Below are 18,117 nucleotides of genomic sequence, written 5' to 3'. Positions count from 1 at the left end.
TTGACTGAAGCAGAATGAGAAGACGCCGTATTTCACGGATATCGTGTGACCATTTGCCAGCTGTCACACTGTCGTCGCTGCTCTGGTTTTACTCCCTATGCTGAACGTCTTGACTGAAGCAGAATGAGAAGACGCCGTATTTCACAGATATCGTGTGACCATTTGCCAGCTGTCACACTGTCGTCGCTGCTCTGGTTTTACTCCCTATGCTGAACGTCTTGACTGAAGCAGAATGAGAAGACGCCGTATTTCACAGATATCGTGTGACCATTTGCCAGCTGTCACACTGTCGTCGCTGCTCTGGTTTTACTCCCTATGCTGAACGTCTTGACTGAAGCAGAATGAGAAGACGCCGTATTTCACAGATATCGTGTGACCATTTGCCAGCTGTCACACTGTCGTCGCTGCTCTGGTTTTACTCCCTATGCTGAACGTATTGACTGAAGCAGAATGAGAAGACGCCGTATTTCTCAGATATCGTGTGACCATTTGCCAGCTGTCCCACTGTCGTCGCTGCTCTGGTTTTACTCCCTAGACTGAACGTCTTTACTTTTTATTAATGTGTCTATAGACTGTCCAACTATCACTCCGACTATACGGGCTGTATAAGTATCACTCCGAGCATAAGGGAGGTATTAGTATCACTCCGTCTGTAAGGCCTGTATAAGTATCACTCCCACTATAGGTGAAGTATTACTCCGAGTATAGGGTTTTATAAGTATCACACCGACTATATGGGCTGTATGAGTATCACTCCGACTATAGGGGCTGTATGAGTATCACTCCGACTATAGGGGCTGTATGAGTATCACTCCGACTATAGGGGCTGTATAAGTATCACACCGACTATATGGGCTGTATGAGTATCACTCCATAGGGGCTGTATAAGCATCACTTTGACTATAGGGTTTTATAAGTATCACTCCGACTACAAGGGCTACATAAGTATCACTCCGAGTATATATTTATTTATTTATTTGATTGGTGTTTTACGCCGTACTCAAGAATATTTCACTTATACGACGGCGGCCATCATTATGGTGGGTGAAAAGCCCGCGGGAAACCCATGACCATCAGGCCTTCCCACGTACGGCCGGAGAGGAAGCCAGCACGAGCTGGACCTTGAACTCACAGCGACCGCATTGGTGAGAGACTCCTTGGTCATTACGCTGCGCTAGCGCGCTAACCAACTGAGCCACGGAAACCCCCCGAGTATATAGGTGATGTATACGTATCATTCCGAACACAGGGAATTTGTAACTATCCGACTATCTAGGTAATATAGAAGTATCACTCCGACCGTAGATCACTCCGACTATCGGTGTTGTATAACTCCGAATATAGGAGCTGTATAAGTATCACTTCGACTATAGGGCTGTAAGAGTATCACTCCGACTACAGGGTCTGTATAAGTATCAATCCGACAGGTGAAGATAGGTGAAGTACAAGTTTCACTCCGACTATAGGGGCTTTATAAGTATCACTCCGACTATAGGGACTTTATAAGTATCAGTTCGACTACAGGGTCTGTATAAGTATCAATCCGACAGGTGAAGATAGGTGAAGTACATGTTTCACTTCGACTATAAGAGCTGTACAAGTATCTCTCCGACTACAGGGACTTTATAAGTATCAGTTCGACTATAGGTGATGTATAAGTATCATTCCGACTATAGGTGATGTATAAGTATCAATCCGACAGGTGAAGATAGGTGAAGTACATGTTTCACTCCGACTATAGGGGCTTTATAAGTATCACTCCGGCTATAGGGGCTTTATAAGTATCACTCCGACTATAGGGACTTTATAAGTATCACTCCGACTATAGGGACTTTATAAGTATCACTCCGGCTATAGGGACTTTATAAGTATCACTCCGACTATAGGGGCTTTATAAGTATCACTCCGGCTATAGGGACTTTATAAGTATCACTCCGACTATAGGGGCTTTATAAGTATCACTCCGACTATAGGGGCTTTATAAGTATCACTCCGGCTATAGGGGCTTTATAAGTATCACTCCGGCTATAGGGGCTTTATAAGTATCACTCCGGCTATAGGGGCTTTATAAGTATCACTCCGGCTATAGGGACTTTATAAGTATCACTCCGACTATAGGGACTTTATAAGTATCACTCCGACTATAGGGGCTTTATAAGTATCACTCCGGCTATAGGGACTTTATAAGTATCACTCCGACTATAGGGACTTTATAAGTATCACTCCGACTATAGGGACTTTATAAGTATCACTCCGAGTATAGGGGCTTTATAAGTATCACTCCGGCTATAGGTGATGTATAAGTATCAATCCGACAGGTGAAGATAGGTGAAGTACATGTTTCACTCCGACTATAGGGGCTTTATAAGTATCACTCCGGCTATAGGGACTTTATAAGTATCACTCCGACTATAGGGGCTTTATAAGTATCACTCCGGCTATAGGGACTTTATAAGTATCACTCCGACTATAGGGGCTTTATAAGTATCACTCCGGCTATAGGGACTTTATAAGTATCACTCCGGCTATAGGGGCTTTATAAGTATCACTCCGGCTATAGGGGCTGTATGAGTATCACTCCGACTATAGGGGCTTTATAAGTATCACTCCGCCTATAGGGACTTTATAAGTATCACTCCGACTATAGGGACTTTATAAGTATCACTCCGACTATATGGACTTTATAAGTATCACTCCGACTATAGGGGCTTTATAAGTATCACTCCGGCTATAGGTGATGTATAAGTATCAATCCGACAGGTGAAGATAGGTGAAGTACATGTTTCACTTCGACTATAAGAGGTGTACAAGTATCTCTCCGACTACAGGGACTTTATAAGTATCACTCCGACTATAGGGGCTTTATAAGTATCACTCCGGCTATAGGGACTTTATAAGTATCACTCCGGCTATAGGGGCTTTATAAGTATCACTCCGACTATAGGGACTTTATAAGTATCACTCCGGCTATAGGGGCTTTATAAGTATCACTCCGGCTATAGGTGATGTATAAGTATCAATCCGACAGGTGAAGATAGGTGAAGTACATGTTTCACTTCGACTATAAGAGCTGTACAAGTATCTCTCCGACTACAGGGACTTTATAAGTATCAGTTCGACTATAGGTGATGTATAAGTATCATTCCGACTATAGGTGATGTATAAGTATCAATCCAACAGGTGAAGATAGGTGAAGTACATGTTTCACTTCGACTATAAGAGCTGTACAAGTATCACTCTGACTAAAGGGGCTTTATAAGTATCATTCCGACTATAGGGGCGTATAAGTATCACTCCGAGTATATAGGTGATGTAGTATCACTCTGAGCATAGGGGATGTATAACTATCCGACAATCTAGGTGATACAGGGTTATCATTACGACTGACTGTATAAGCATTCACCTAGCTACAGGGGCTGTTTAAGTATCACTCACACTACAGGTGACGTATATTTCATTTTTATTTATTTGATTGGTGTTTTACGTCGTACTCAAGAATATTTCACTTACACGACGGCGGCCAGCATTATGATGGGTGGAAACCGCAGAGCCCAGGGGAAACCCACGACCATCCGCAGGTTGCTGCAAGGCCTTCCCACTTACAGCCTGAGAGGGAGCCAGCATGAGCTGAACTCACAGCGACCACATTGGTGACAGACTCCTGGGTCATTACACTGCACTAGCGCGCTAATCAACTGAGCCACCGAGACCCCTAGGTGACGTATAAGTATCACTCCGACTATTGGGGGATTTATCTCATAAATGTTCATTTTTCCAGGTAATAAAGGCATGACATATCGTTTTGATATGCCCCCGTGTAATATAAATTCCGCCATTTTGATTGATCCATGTATCTTTCATTCATCAAATCGACCAATCAAAAGTTACACTCCTGCTGTACAGGCACTACCTTTTTTTTTTACAATTTTTTCTTGTCGTCTGCAAATGTCAACATGGCTGACTTTCGACCAGGGGTACGTAAAAATTGACACAAAATGACACGCTAGAGTTATAAATGTGACAAGAGATAATCGAATCAATATGGAAATCCTCGGCATTGACTACGACATACAGCTATCGCTACGAAGGCTAAGTAAAATCCCCAGAACGGAAACATCGGGTAGGCCATTATTTTTCCTAAAACTTTGTACTTCGCTAATTCTGACATAATTCAGATGAAACCCATAATATCTCCAATCCCATACTTTTAAATTCTGTTAGTAATCAATACTCTGTAGACTGTTTCGCTTATTCAAACTTCGTTATCTTAAACTTTCAGTTGTTTCTTTGAACGTTGCACTGCGTGTACTCAGCGCACGTTAAATTTCTCTATTTTTAGACAGTAATTATTTCTGTAATAGACTGTAATGTTCTTGTTATGAATATTAACGTATTGAACGATATATTGTATAAAGCGAACTTTTGACATGTCTATGGTATAAAAACGTCGTTATGTAAATATATTTTGTCTGTACTATATTATACTCCGCCACGTACTTGTCACTTACTGATGACGTTTCACTTGACCTATATATCTGATATCACTACGCGGTTAGATGTCGGCGCATTTTCCGAAAAAATTAAATCGTAATGTTTTTTCCCGCTATAAATTCACCATAAGGCATTTATGGGATAAATAGGATATGAAATTCGTGACCCTCGATATCAAATTTAATAAACTCGAGTAGTAGTTTTCATTTGTTCCTCGCAAATTTTCCACAAATGATAATAAATTTGATATTTCCGGGTCATATCCCCTATGTATCAGTATCAATTGGACATTAGGAGCTGTAGGCCTATAAAATATCACCCTGAGAGTAGGTATCAGTATCTCTCCGACAATAGGACTGTATAAATATCATTCCGATTATAGGAGCTGTATCACACGAGTCTATGTTGTGGGAATAGGCACAAAGTATAAAGTATACTGACGGGTTGATTCCAAGGAATGCCCGCCACAAAGACCCTGGTGATTGTCTTCATGCCTAGAGACCAATGATGTATAGTCTGGTTATATTGACAACAATACGGGTTTTTAACAAGCGTATACATTAAACATTATGCAACAAACCAGCATTGAGAAGTAGCTTAATTACTTGACCCATCTCTTAAAAAACACAACAATACAACACATTGTTTTTCTCCATAAGACAGGTAAAATATATATTCCAAGTTTATCTGCACAGAATTCCACCTGAAATAACCTGTTCCCTATAGAAAATTCTTAAACACTGTTTATCGAATACAGGACGGGAAAAGATTAATTTGACTTTTGGTGAGTTGGAAGTTTTGCCAAATGTAATGCAAGGTTCCGGCAATGTTTGTCCGTTTAGGTTTCTTAAGCGATTTCTCTCATCAGTTTGGAATATACAAATGTTTGTTAACCCGAACAATGGTGATTCGCCTGGTTATTCTGGCTTAATAAAAGCACGGTTTAATCACTGTGTAGACAGAAAAAAAACACCTGTATCACCTATGTAATGTGGATAATGTAAACGTAAGATGTACGATAAGGCTGAAGAATTACAGTAGTTAAATGTGAGTGACAGGTGATGAAATCAAACTGAAAGTTTACACCTGATGGGCTGAAATAAACACCACACGGTGCAGAGATAAATTACCTGTAATTAGAAAAAAGTACAGCAAGCAAACCAGGTCTTATCAGACGTCAAACAACATTTTAATTTCCTGGGTGTATATTAAAATGAGTAAGGCATAAAAGACTGTGTGGGTAAAGCCGAGTGTATCAGACAGACTGAGATTGACGGCCGTTTGCCAAGGGCAAGCTGGTGGGAATGACGTCACCTCTTTACACACAAGTACTGGTTATATAAAAAAAAAACGTTTTAACCTAAATTGAACAGAACATAGTTTACAATGCGTCTGTGTTTTTCATTGTTACTCATAACTTATTTCTACAGCATAAAAGCCTAAGATATTCTGTTATTTAATGAAGGAATTAATGAAACCACTTCTCGGATGTAAAGATATTCTCTCAAATATTTCAGTATAAATTACATATTCAAGTGTTTGTAGATATGCGCCAACTCGGCTGTCATTCCATCAACATTTTGTATACAGTCACAATCCAACACATGGCAAAAATGTTACTCGTAATGAATGTTAACTCCTGGTCAATAATCACAAGACCATTTCAAGAAACAACTTAACACAAATCACAGAAAAAAAGTATATAAAGTAAGAAATTAGGACGAATTCAAGTAAAGAACCACTGTCAACGGCTTTCGATAATGTTGTAAGGCGCAATGAATGTTAATTCGGGGCGCACACATTTAATCAGAGTCTAAATCGTGTACTATACTAGTATGTAAGTTGCGGTTTGCGACTGCAACTGTTCTGACAAATATCTAACGCGAGGATTTTATTTAACAGTTTTATTTTTTAACGCCTTTTATTTTCTGAAATAAACTTGTATCAAAAATTCAGTTTCGTGATCAGTTGGCAGGGTGGTCACTCTATATATTCACACTGATTATGCCTTTGTTTTCAGATCATTCAGATTATCTCTCATACTTGCTTCTTTACGCTAACTTGGATATAATCTGAATTCTTTAGTTAAACAAACTTAATTTAATTAATTAACCTGTAAGTATTGATATGAGCTTCAAATGGTGAAAAGGCAATGCTCATGTCTCAATTAATAAGCCTTGTGAAAAGGGTTAATGTATTTCCACGTCATTACCCTATACAGTATATGCAATGTACGAAGGAGAGTCCAAGGAGAAAGCTCAAAGAAAAAGTGCAAATAGAAAACAAAACAGCACCCGTTTGGAATAACAGGTGTATGTTTACTATACGTTTTTGCACCATATCAAAATAAACAAAGCCAGACACTAGGTCTACAAATAAAGAACGATAGAGGTGCAAGGTATGTCGCCAATACTGTATTCTAGGTGTTCGACAATCGGCTGCATTTTATGGTTTGTTGTTATTTATCGGTTAGGTTGCTAACACTCACAACACCCCTCCATGTAGCGTACAAATCTGTAAACAAATATCGAAATTTGCTGTTACAAACATGTCGCTTCACTACCCATCCCAGAGAATACCTGTAAGATACAGGTAAAATATTCACTGCCTATACCATTAAGTGGGTGGACTCAACGATCAACACCTGGCTGCAAAAAAAAAAAAACAAAAAAAAAAACACACACAGAAACACAGCTTTGTGTTGATCCTCTAAGTCTTCGTACCTAGCATACGTGTTTGGTTCATTCCAGTCTGTACCTACTTTCTGACAAAAATGAGAGGTGTAATATTCTGTTATAAATGTCATATATGATCTTTTTTGAGGTAAAATACTACGCCAGGTAAACACCAGCGGGCCCGACCGGACCCCGTCGGTCGGGTTTCCCTGCAAGTGCGAGCACTGGCATTCCACTCCACTTGTCACAGCCATGACCGTACTTTCTAGCTAATCCTCGTGCCTTCTAGACACGGCACGTCGCTCACGCATTTATCATCGTTTTTCGCATATCAACTTTTTTCCGAGCAAGTGCGCCTCATTATATGCATTCACCGCGTATGAGCTGCTCAAATACTAATTATGTTCCAAATAGAAATCTCAGGGCCAATACCTAGATCACTGAAAGGTATGGTAGAGGTTTCAACTGGGGTTAATTTAACACCCGTTAAAGTAGGATTTATTGAGGATAATCATTCATGTCAACAGTGCCGTATAAGATTATGTTTTGAAAGTATCTTTAATAAAGTGTATGTAGCAGCAATAGGCATGTGAGATATTTTGATCCAATGCTATCAGTACAGCAGTCAACAGATCTGATCACCCATTTGCAACAACAACGAAACTGAATATTCAGTTATATATTTATGCGCTAATTCACGTTCATGAAGTTAAATCGCTTACAGCCTTCATGACTTTCGTTTTTCTTTTATTTCTGTAAATTCTGGAAGTTTACGTGTACATGAAGCATAGATATTTAAAGCTTGTCAGCTATGACACAGTCATCGTTGCTATCATTTTACTCTGTATACTTTAGTCCATTATATTGTAATATATATGTCGTATTTCGATACATGCATTTATACAAGGGTGCCAAATAAATGAAGACGGTTATGCTACAATTAAACACTGCATCAACGAAATCTAGTCAAGCTCGGTGGAAACCACCACCCCCTGTCCAAAACAAGGGGGGCGGGAGGGCAGGATTTTGAACACGATTAGTCATCATCTGCTCTGAGTTTTGTTCGTGATCATGGTTGTATTTTATTGTTATTTATGGCTTGAACGATGGGTGGACAGACTCCAGTGAAAACGACCGTAATGCGACAAGTTTCTGACAGACATTCTCACGCAGTGGTTTCCAACACACGACTTGAATTTATCAAAAGATATAACACTTTTCCAAAACAGCCCATCTGACGACTTGAAGCTTATGTCTAAGCTGACTGTAACTACCCTGGCAACATATACTTTAACATGAGCTGCCATGGTACGATCGCTTTGTGCAAGCGGTATTATATCTCTTAAATGTACATAGCAATTTGTAAGACTCAGGTTTTGATTTATAGACAGTGCATCAAAACTGAAGTCAAGCAAACCCTGTATCAGTCTGATGTATACAGTCGCCTTGTCTACATGGACAGCAAACCGGGATTATAATGCTCTACTGGTTTTGTTACTTCTTTGTGGGTTCTTTCATATTTATATATCAATTTAATGTGAATTGGGAAGAATACAGGACTTTATCGTCTTGTCAGATCTCATCAGCTCGTCGCCTCCTCCTATCTCAGTGAGCATCAGTAACTCCGCCACAGTTTTCTATAGTCACAAGTACTCTGTACCACGAGAATGTGTCTGACTGATGACAGCCCCTACAGACGTGAGAAAAAAATTCAGCCCGGGGTGACTTGGTTCAGTGCATTTATTCTACACAATATTAAATTCCATGAACAGCATCTCTAGCATTACGTTTCCATACCCTTTTCTGCACCTTAAGAAATATCGCTCTTTTGAAAGATAATTATAGATTTGGACGTAAAAATTTCCAGTTGTACAGGCTTGACAAATAGCAAAAGGACGTGTTTCAATGTTGGTGACCATCCTAGCATTACGTCTTAACACGTTTTTCTTGCAGGTAATGTTAACCTTCCTCTATTGCTAAATGTTTGTTATACTTGGGCAAAGCAAGATGTCAAATTTTTCGAACTGGAAATTGCAAATTTACACCTGATATATTGTCTAAGACATAACACTTTAATATTCTTAAACTTATCTGATTTTACAGGACTGACAATATAGTGCAAACTTCGATAATAGAGTGCAAAATGGTTTGATTGTTTATTACATTGTCTTGTACAGCCCAACTTGGCATAATGGTTAATGTTCAAGAATAATGGTCAGTTTGTTTAGCCTCATGAAACCAACTCGATTCGGCACACATTCATACAGAAATGCAATTTGTCCAGGAGAACTACAGAGTGGACGGCCTGAAGGCTCCCTGGTGAAGACTGGCATGAAATTTTCAATTTGATTTGTTATACGCTGAATTTTGACACATCAAGAGACACCGCTTTACCTACAATAGAAGGCAATCGTCTGTAAAACTGGTTGTTACTTTTCTCTGACCCTCTCTTTGTAACCCTAAAACCGTCGGAATAGCTGACAAATAACACTGCCACAATCAGGTACAATTAAAGGAAAACAGATTGAATCCTGCGCCTAAAAGAACGCTGTACAGGGAGATGGCCGACACCGAGTGCCGATCTAATTCGCACGATTTCACGCCTGGTTGAAACAGCCGCTTGGGCCAGAACAAGTCTTGAAGCAGTGAACTTTTCACCTTGGGAGGGTCGGGCGAATTCCCCGAGCCCTAACAGGGCCCCTCTGCTCTTGTCAAATACACCTAACGTGCGTCTGTCTCCTTGCCACCAGCAGTCATCGCCGGCTGAACTAAATGATCCGTTGTCTTTGTACATTTGATTTTCGCGTTCATCATTTGGATATGTCGTATAACTTAGTCAGCCCTGTACATCGTTTACGTGAGGTTCCATATATTTGAGAGCAATCTGTTGAATTATCGCTGTTAGTTAGCATACCAGACGTTCCCTTCATGAGGGCGGATGGAGCGGGACGGATTGGCGTTGGGAGTTATTAGTGGGCCAGACAAGGTTAAGGAAGGGGTTACCAGCTAGGGTTTGAGCAAAGGGTTCGAGCTTTGGGAAGGCTGTGTGAAGCATCAGGCAGGTGACACTGGCATTCTCATCCTAGTGCTACCCAAGCTGTTCTATGCCATGAGTGAAACCCTATTTTTCGGTTGACAAAGATATGCAAACCAAATCTGATAAAAACTAGACGCCTTGCTAGAACTAGAGACCGTTCTTCAAGAGCTAGACTTCATACCGTGTCGATGCTGTAGCCTTTCTTAATAATATAACCAGATTGGAACAATGCAGTTTACTGTCGCCAAAACAAAATAAGGGAAGATAAAATTACTGTATTTTCTCAGTAGAAAGAACTAGACATTTTTGAATGCGGCATGTACATGTAGGTAAAATGAACTGGCTGTCAAATCTATCACGTACTGCTCAGGTAAGGGCATAATGAAGGGCCATGTTTCTGATGTGTGGTCGACATGAAATGTAAAGTGGACGGAAGGGTAGGTAATAACACATGGTCAAACGAACACCTGATCTTGACACAGTTTCTCTCATGGACACGCTTTTATCTACAGTTGCCGGGTCTTAGATGGAATGTGGTACAGTATATGACGATTTATTAATAACTATTGCCATTAAATATATACGAACCTCGTCAAAGCTTTCTTTGGTCAAGTTTTGTGAATAGTCCAAATAAAGGGCAACTAAAACGACGTTCAGTTTGCTTAAGGATGCAAATTGAGGTCAGTTCGCGTATATAGATCAGCATTTCTATTTATTTCAATGTATAATCCATATTGATCGCTTTAGTGGGCAGGCTTTTAAAGAGTCAAGCATGTTTGCTGTTATTAAGGAAACTCGTGTATATGCGGCATACCAGGATCATTAGATAGGCCTGGAAGACATAGTTATTAGTCTCTAAACATTACATGATGCTCGTGATGTATCAGAGGCTATTACAGGTGAACACTGATCAAAGGCTCCGCCGGGTAACCCGGTAAGGTTTGCTAGTCATCTATCGTCGCCACCGACTCATCGGGCACCTGATCATTTCAGCAAACTCGTAACATCAAAGATAATCAGCACAGGCAAAGATTTATGGACAGGTCGGGAAACTAAATTAGTCTGGGCTGCAAGGATATGTTAGTAAGATTCTACCTGGGCAATGCCTTGATATTGATTAATGCTGTGTCTGACAAACGACTTACCTGTCCAATTAAGGCGTTGATAAGTAAGTACATCGATCCTTTCATATTTCTGTCATTCTGTCATATTTCACACTCCTGTCGTGGCCACTCCGCTGATTCAAGCCTTCTCGGTGACATAGGGCCGAGTTTCCCTGTAGTGACGAAGCGTTCCGCTAACATGCCCTGGCTACATTTCCACGTCCCTCTGTCGTGGTTACCCAGACACTAAATTCTAACCCTTCGTTCACGGGTTAGACGACACCACAAATGTACAAGGCTTGATTTTCTGTTCTTCAAACGACTTGCAGTTTCCCTAACAATCACTTGAATAATGCTAGGTCGTTACTTTTCTTCCCAATTACTAATAAATCATGTGATACCACTCTCTTCAAACAATTGGTCAAAATATTCCTGGAAAGATTCTTCTTCAACTGACAATGACAGGCGGCCCTTTTTAGATTTTTATTTTCTTTCTCGGCCAATCACGAATAACATCAACTAAATTCCAAGATGGCCACGATATCCAACGTGTTATGTGCCCAAGGTTTGCGGTATTCCTCGAAATTTTCCCGCCGCTGCTAACACTTATACTGATGTATCTCAGTAATCGCTGCTTTCGTTACCCTTTGTAAAGTCCAGTAAGTTTTGTATAAGGCTTGTTCAGGTCCTGAACGCTGTCCGTCTAGCAATCAGCGCATCCTTGCGTCTCCCGCATCCGTCGTCTTACCTGGTGGCGCTGCCCGACACCGCCGAGTTTCATCCGCTAGTCAACAGAACACCTGTAAAAATAGACGGAACGAGTATTAAAATTGGCAGGTAAGGACTGTGTGTATGAGAGGGTGAGTAATCCGTGTGGACAGAGTAGAGATCCCTCGCTACAGAAACCTAGGATCTTTGGGCTTTACTTGTAGACCGTCTCCCCAGCACGTCTTGTGTAACAACGCACAGGTAATGCATGTGAAGTCACTATAATCACAGACCCTTGTCTATGCTACCTCCACACAACGTAAACCTTAGGTTACATCCCCTAAACATTCTAACAGCATGTCTATACCGTGGGCGGAGGCTGAGGCCGTGTTTTCACACATCAAACGCTATAGGGCTATGTGTTTTCTATGACAACACTAGCGATAAAGCAGTAGGTAAGTGAAGTTTAAGCAACAGGCACAGGTATGTCATCAGCCGTGTCTCACCATTTTAATTACCTAATATCAGCTAATCTTTTTCTCGTATGGCGACATGTACAGCGCAGACAAAAATTGTTTACCTGCTAATTTAAAAAGACACCTTTCCCAGTACGTTAAAATCTTTACCTGTCCAACTTACACGTGTAGGGCTTTGACAACCCTGGATTTAGCTATTTCGCGTGTTTACCCGGCTCTCGACGGGTGAATACCTCTCTTCACCTCTCACACTCCAAGCTTACTGAATTAAGTGACCGCTATTGGACTCTACCCAATGACACAGCCTTTGGTAGTTTTTGCCACTTACCATATAAAAGGTAACAACAAAATGGATTTGCCAGCTTAGTACACTATCCGAGCCGACTAACCTTCTAAGGCCCTCTGTATGTTTGCTATTACCTGAGCGCAGGTGTGTGTCCTTACCGTCGGTCTGCGGGGATCTAAACAAATACCTGGCCAAATAAGTGTTTTATGTAACACACATAGGCGTATCCTGCTTCCACTTGTACCGTCAGTCTATGACCCACCGCGCTAATGCTCTCCGCTACATATGTTGACCGTGTGGGCAAATCTTCTGTATACGAGACGCTGTATTTAAACTCAAACTTCTCGCTTCATATTTCACGTTTTTTCTAGGGGGACGTGTCAAACTGCTAGATATTCCCTCTACTGCTCTGTCTAGTTTAAATAATTCATTCCCCTATTTTAAATTTAACTCTCCAAAGTTTAACCAGCAAACAAAACGCAAATCTTTTATTTCAAATAAATGCTGACATCCATTTCTGTAAAAATAATCAGTATTAACTCATTACTAATCTGAGTTTGCTCACTGCAGAAGCATGCTTGTATATATAACTACCTACTATACGCTAATTTCTTAAAGACCGTTAAACGACATTCAGTTGCAATCTTATTTTCTACATGTAAGTGGACCCTTGATTATTTTTTTATTTATTTGATTGGGACGCATGCAACACGGAAGAATAAAACAATCTGTCACTTACACGTCTGCTGTCAATTTTATTGGGTGGAGGGATTTGGAGTGCTCGTATTAAACCACTACCCTTCGGCATCTACCTTAACATCGTGGACAAACAAAAACGGTCTCAATTCTAACCTCATTTATTTTCAGCTGATTTCTTACTTTCACTTAATGGGCATATTTTGGCACTCTAATCATAAATTTAATAGTTTAAAAACTTGAAGTCATTGATATTTACGCGAAATTTTGCAAGATCATCCAACCGCATTAACATATAACACTGCACTCTCTTCAAAAAAAAATTTTATGAATACTTAATGTAGGAAACAATCTCCTCAAGTATATGGGATTTGTTGTTGACTATAGCAGCTAAGTAGTTATCAACCTTACAAATAAATGATAAAGTAAATGTTATGCATTACTTCCTGCAGTACATTTTTCTGAATTCCAAACTTTACATATAGAAGAGGATTTCAGGAAATGTACAAAACGTGCATCTTGCCTACTCTGCCAATGCATCCACACCTTAATTAAGCTAGGAATTCGCGATCTACATGCAAAGTAATAAGACAATATGTCAGGGGTCCATCAGCAGTGTGATTGATAGGTGCTGTGGGAGGTCCAGACTTGACGAGGGACTTTCCCTGTCCAACAAGAACCAGCCCTCAAGCCAAATAATACACACATCATTCTCCATGTGCAATCAGCGACATTTCTGTTTTTATCCCCTCACAATCTATCATAAATCACAGACTCTCTTAACATGACAATTTCAGGACAATCCATTAGCCATATATAGCATGTCACCGTGTGGGTTTTTGGGGGAGGGTGAAGTTGAGAGGTTATACGGGGTCACGTGACATTCCAGCTTCCAGACAGCTTATACCTCCAGCTCGGCGTCTTCCGCATATCGGTCGTGTATAAATATATATACACATGTATGTGCAGACTAAAGGAACGAATGACATACAACATATCTGCTGGAGGAGTCATTGCAACGTTTGTCACTGCACATGTTTACATATAAAATACTTGTAAATATATATTTACCTTAACTGATCATACTGACATACAACACCTTTACAGAGTAGCAATATCCTGTATACATTACACGCGGAATGTAGAGTTTTTTTTCTTCAATATCTGCCCTTGCCGCACACATCCTTCTAATAAAAGCAAACATAATCGAATTATGCATAATAAATATCATCCGACATAAGGGCAATGTCTGCCTGAGCAATGTTTTTGATAGAACTAAAGTCAGCGGTTCATCTATTTCGTTATGGAGACATGTCCACATGGGCTTGTCTACAGCAAATTTTACACATAGTGTACCTTTAGAGTTCACAAATGTAGATCATCCCTTTCTGGAGACTGTACCACATCGGCTTGTCTACAGCAAACTTTACACACAGTGGATATGAGATCTCACACATATGGACCATTCATTTTGTCATGGAGACTGTACCGCATCGGCTTGTCTACAGCAAACTTTACACACTGTGGACCTCAGAGTTCACAAATGTAGACCATCCCTTTCTTTAGACTGTACCACATCGGCTTGTCTACAGCAAACTTTACACACAGTGGATATGAGATCTCACACATATGGACCATTCATTTTGTCATGGAGACTGTACCGCATCGGCTTGTCTACAGCAAACTTTACACACAGTGGACCTCAGAGTTCACAAATGTAGACCATCCCTTTCTTTAGACTGTACCACATCGGCTTGTCTACAGCAAACTTTACATACAGTGGATATGAGATCTCACACATGTGGACCATCCATTTTGTCATGGAGACTGTACCACATCGGCGTGTCTACAGCAAACTTTACGTACAGTGGATATGAGATCTCACAAATGTGGACCATCCATTTTGTCATGGAGACTGTACCACATCGGCGTGTGTACAGCAAACTTTACATACAGTGAATATGAGATTTCACAAATGTGGACCATCCATTTTGTCATGGAGACTGTACCGCATCGGCTTGTCTACAGCAAACTTTACACACAGTGGACCTTAGAGTTCACAAATGTAGATCATCCCTTTCTGGAGACTGTACCGCATCGGCTTGTCTACAGCAAACTTTACACACAGTGGATATGAGATCTCACACACGTGGACCATCCATTTTGTCATTGAGACTGTACCACATCGGCTTGTCTACAGCAAACTTTACGCCCAGTGGATATGAGATCTCACAAATGTGGACCATCCATTTTGTCATGGAGATTTACCACATCGGCTTGTCTACAGCAAACTTTACACACAGTAGACCTTAGAGTTCACAAATGTAGATCATCCCTTTCTGGAGACTGTACCACATCGGCGTGATTACAGCAAACTTTACAAACAGTGGATATGAGATCTCACACACGTGGACCATCCATTTTGTCATTGAGACTGTACCACATCGGCGTGTCTACAGCAAACTTTACACACAGTGGATATGAGATCTCACACATGTGGACCATCCACTTTGTCATGGAGAGTTACCACATCGGCTTGTCTACAGCAAACTTTACACACAGTGGATATGAGATCTCACAAATGTGGACCATCCATTTTGTCATGGAGATTTACCACATCGGCTTGTCTACAGCAAACTTTACACACAGTAGACCTTAGAGTTCACAAATGTAGATCATCCCTTTCTGGAGACTGTACCACATCGGCGTGATTACAGCAAACTTTACAAACAGTGGATATGAGATCTCACAAAAGTGGATTATCCATTTTGTCATGGAGACTGTACCACATCGGCGTGTCTACAGCAAACTTTACACACAGTGGATCTTAGATCTCACACATATGGACCATCCTTTTTGTCATGGAGAGTTACCACATCGGCTTGTCTACAGCAAACTTTACACCCAGTGGATATGAGATCTCACAAATGTGGACCATCCATTTTGTCATGGAGATTTACCACATCGGCTTGTCTACAGCAAACTTTACACACAGTGGATGTTCACACATGTGGATCGTTATTGAGACATCGGTTTGTCTATCATAATTTACGTGTCAGCACTGTACTCATTAGACTCAATTTTTTTACATATTCCAGAGCCTTGTGGAAATGAAAATCTTGTAATACGTGTGTTTCGGAGCATTAAGATCTGTATACCATAAGGCTTACAAAAAGTTTCAAAGGCGGGAGTCATGGTTATCACAACATTAAAATAGGAGTTCAGATACCTTTTCTATACTTTCTCTGACAGGAACTCACCTTAACATTTCAAACAATATAAAAACTGTTTGTTTGATGTACAGTTTTTAAAGTAATATCTTCATCGAAGTAGCTCTAAAACCGGGTGCACGCAATGCAATTACAAACGCAAAGCCGTCGGTTGGACAACCGAGCAATTTCAGGGTGATAACTCGGACTAAATAAACCAGGGTAAACATTTGTCAAGTTGACTATAAGACGGACGCACTTCTAATCAGGATTGTGTCTCTTTGGAGCTGGTTCTCGCCCGTAGAAGGCCTGTGTGGTGTGAATGAGAGAGTCGTGAAGGACAGATCTTCACCTATAGCATGTACACTCCGCCAATCATTCCCCGGATACCGCGCTATGCTTTTAGCTTGGCTCTAGGCACAGGACATCGCTGTAATGTTGTATGAACATTAACTCGAGCCTTGTTTGGTCTTAACCCCCATGTGTTGTTAAACTTGTTCTGTTATTGTTTCTTTCTTGTACCTTGTAAAAAAATGGCAATGCCTCTTGAAGCATTTATTGACATATTTATCAACTGACGTGTGCGCCAGAGGCTCGGATGACCTTGACCACGTTTGGGTTCGTCCCCTGACGCAGCCCCCTTATTACCGGTGAGAGAAAAAAAGACTTGAACGCAACAGACGTGACCTTAGAGAAGGGTGAAGGGATTTCGGGGGCTGAACCTGGCTAGCCAAAGTTCGCGGTTCAATTAAGAGGGAGACACCGATGAAGTGGTCCTTCGCGTGCGCTCCCAGTCAAACTGCAATCTCATTATGATCAGACTTAACTGGCACGGATTACCTCTTATCAAATACCTAGCCACTCAAAGACCGACTAAGCTATTTACGTCCCCAAGCCTATTTTATTGAGCATGACCGGTAAATATGTCTTCCAGAAGTCAGCACATCGGCTTACCTCTCAAGCTGGCCATATGCTTGTATTCCTACACAATTCCGTGTATGAACAATACTACAACTGCATGGCCATAATGTACGTAACAACATTTTATGGGTTTACAGTCATTGTACAGCCCGAGGTGAAGTTGTTAACTATTCGCAATGCCACCCAAGCGTGCACAATAAAGTCCCATAAATGGTTTTGACAACGCGATGTAACATCAGCTGTCATTCGTTGCATATACCCCCACCAGATTTCCCCATTGCATATACCCCCACCAGATTTCCCCATTGCATATATCCCCACCAGAGTTTTCCACTGCACATACCCCCACCAGATTTCCCGACTGCATACACCCCCACCAGATTTCCCCATTGCATATACCCCCACCAGAGTTTTCCACTGCATATACCTCCACCAGATTTCCCCACTGCATGTACCTCTAAACTGGTTCATCATAACATACCTTTCTCAAGTTTTCATCATTACATATATATATC

The 18,117-nt window shown here is 40.8% G+C and overlaps 1 protein-coding gene across 7 annotated transcripts in view; it reads right to left on the bottom strand.

The window, feature by feature from the left end:
* Positions 1 to 18,117, bottom strand: part of LOC135472682 (ADAMTS-like protein 3) — a 56,373-nt gene that overhangs the window by 23,246 nt on the left and 15,010 nt on the right. For 4 of the 7 annotated variants that reach the window (XM_064752301.1, XM_064752308.1, XM_064752307.1 and 1 more), the window contains one exon: positions 11,349 to 12,106. In XM_064752301.1, the coding sequence (XP_064608371.1) occupies positions 11,349 to 11,393 (45 nt within the window). In that variant the 5' untranslated portion in view covers positions 11,394 to 12,106. The other 3 variants (XM_064752302.1, XM_064752303.1, XM_064752306.1) reach the window with 3 other exon arrangements.

The sequence above is a fragment of the Liolophura sinensis genome, chromosome 8 (genome assembly GCF_032854445.1).
Source record: "Liolophura sinensis isolate JHLJ2023 chromosome 8, CUHK_Ljap_v2, whole genome shotgun sequence".
NCBI lineage: Eukaryota > Metazoa > Mollusca > Polyplacophora > Chitonida > Chitonidae > Liolophura > Liolophura sinensis.
Note: the sequence above shows the minus strand (reverse complement) of the source record. Positions and strands in the feature narration are given on the sequence as shown.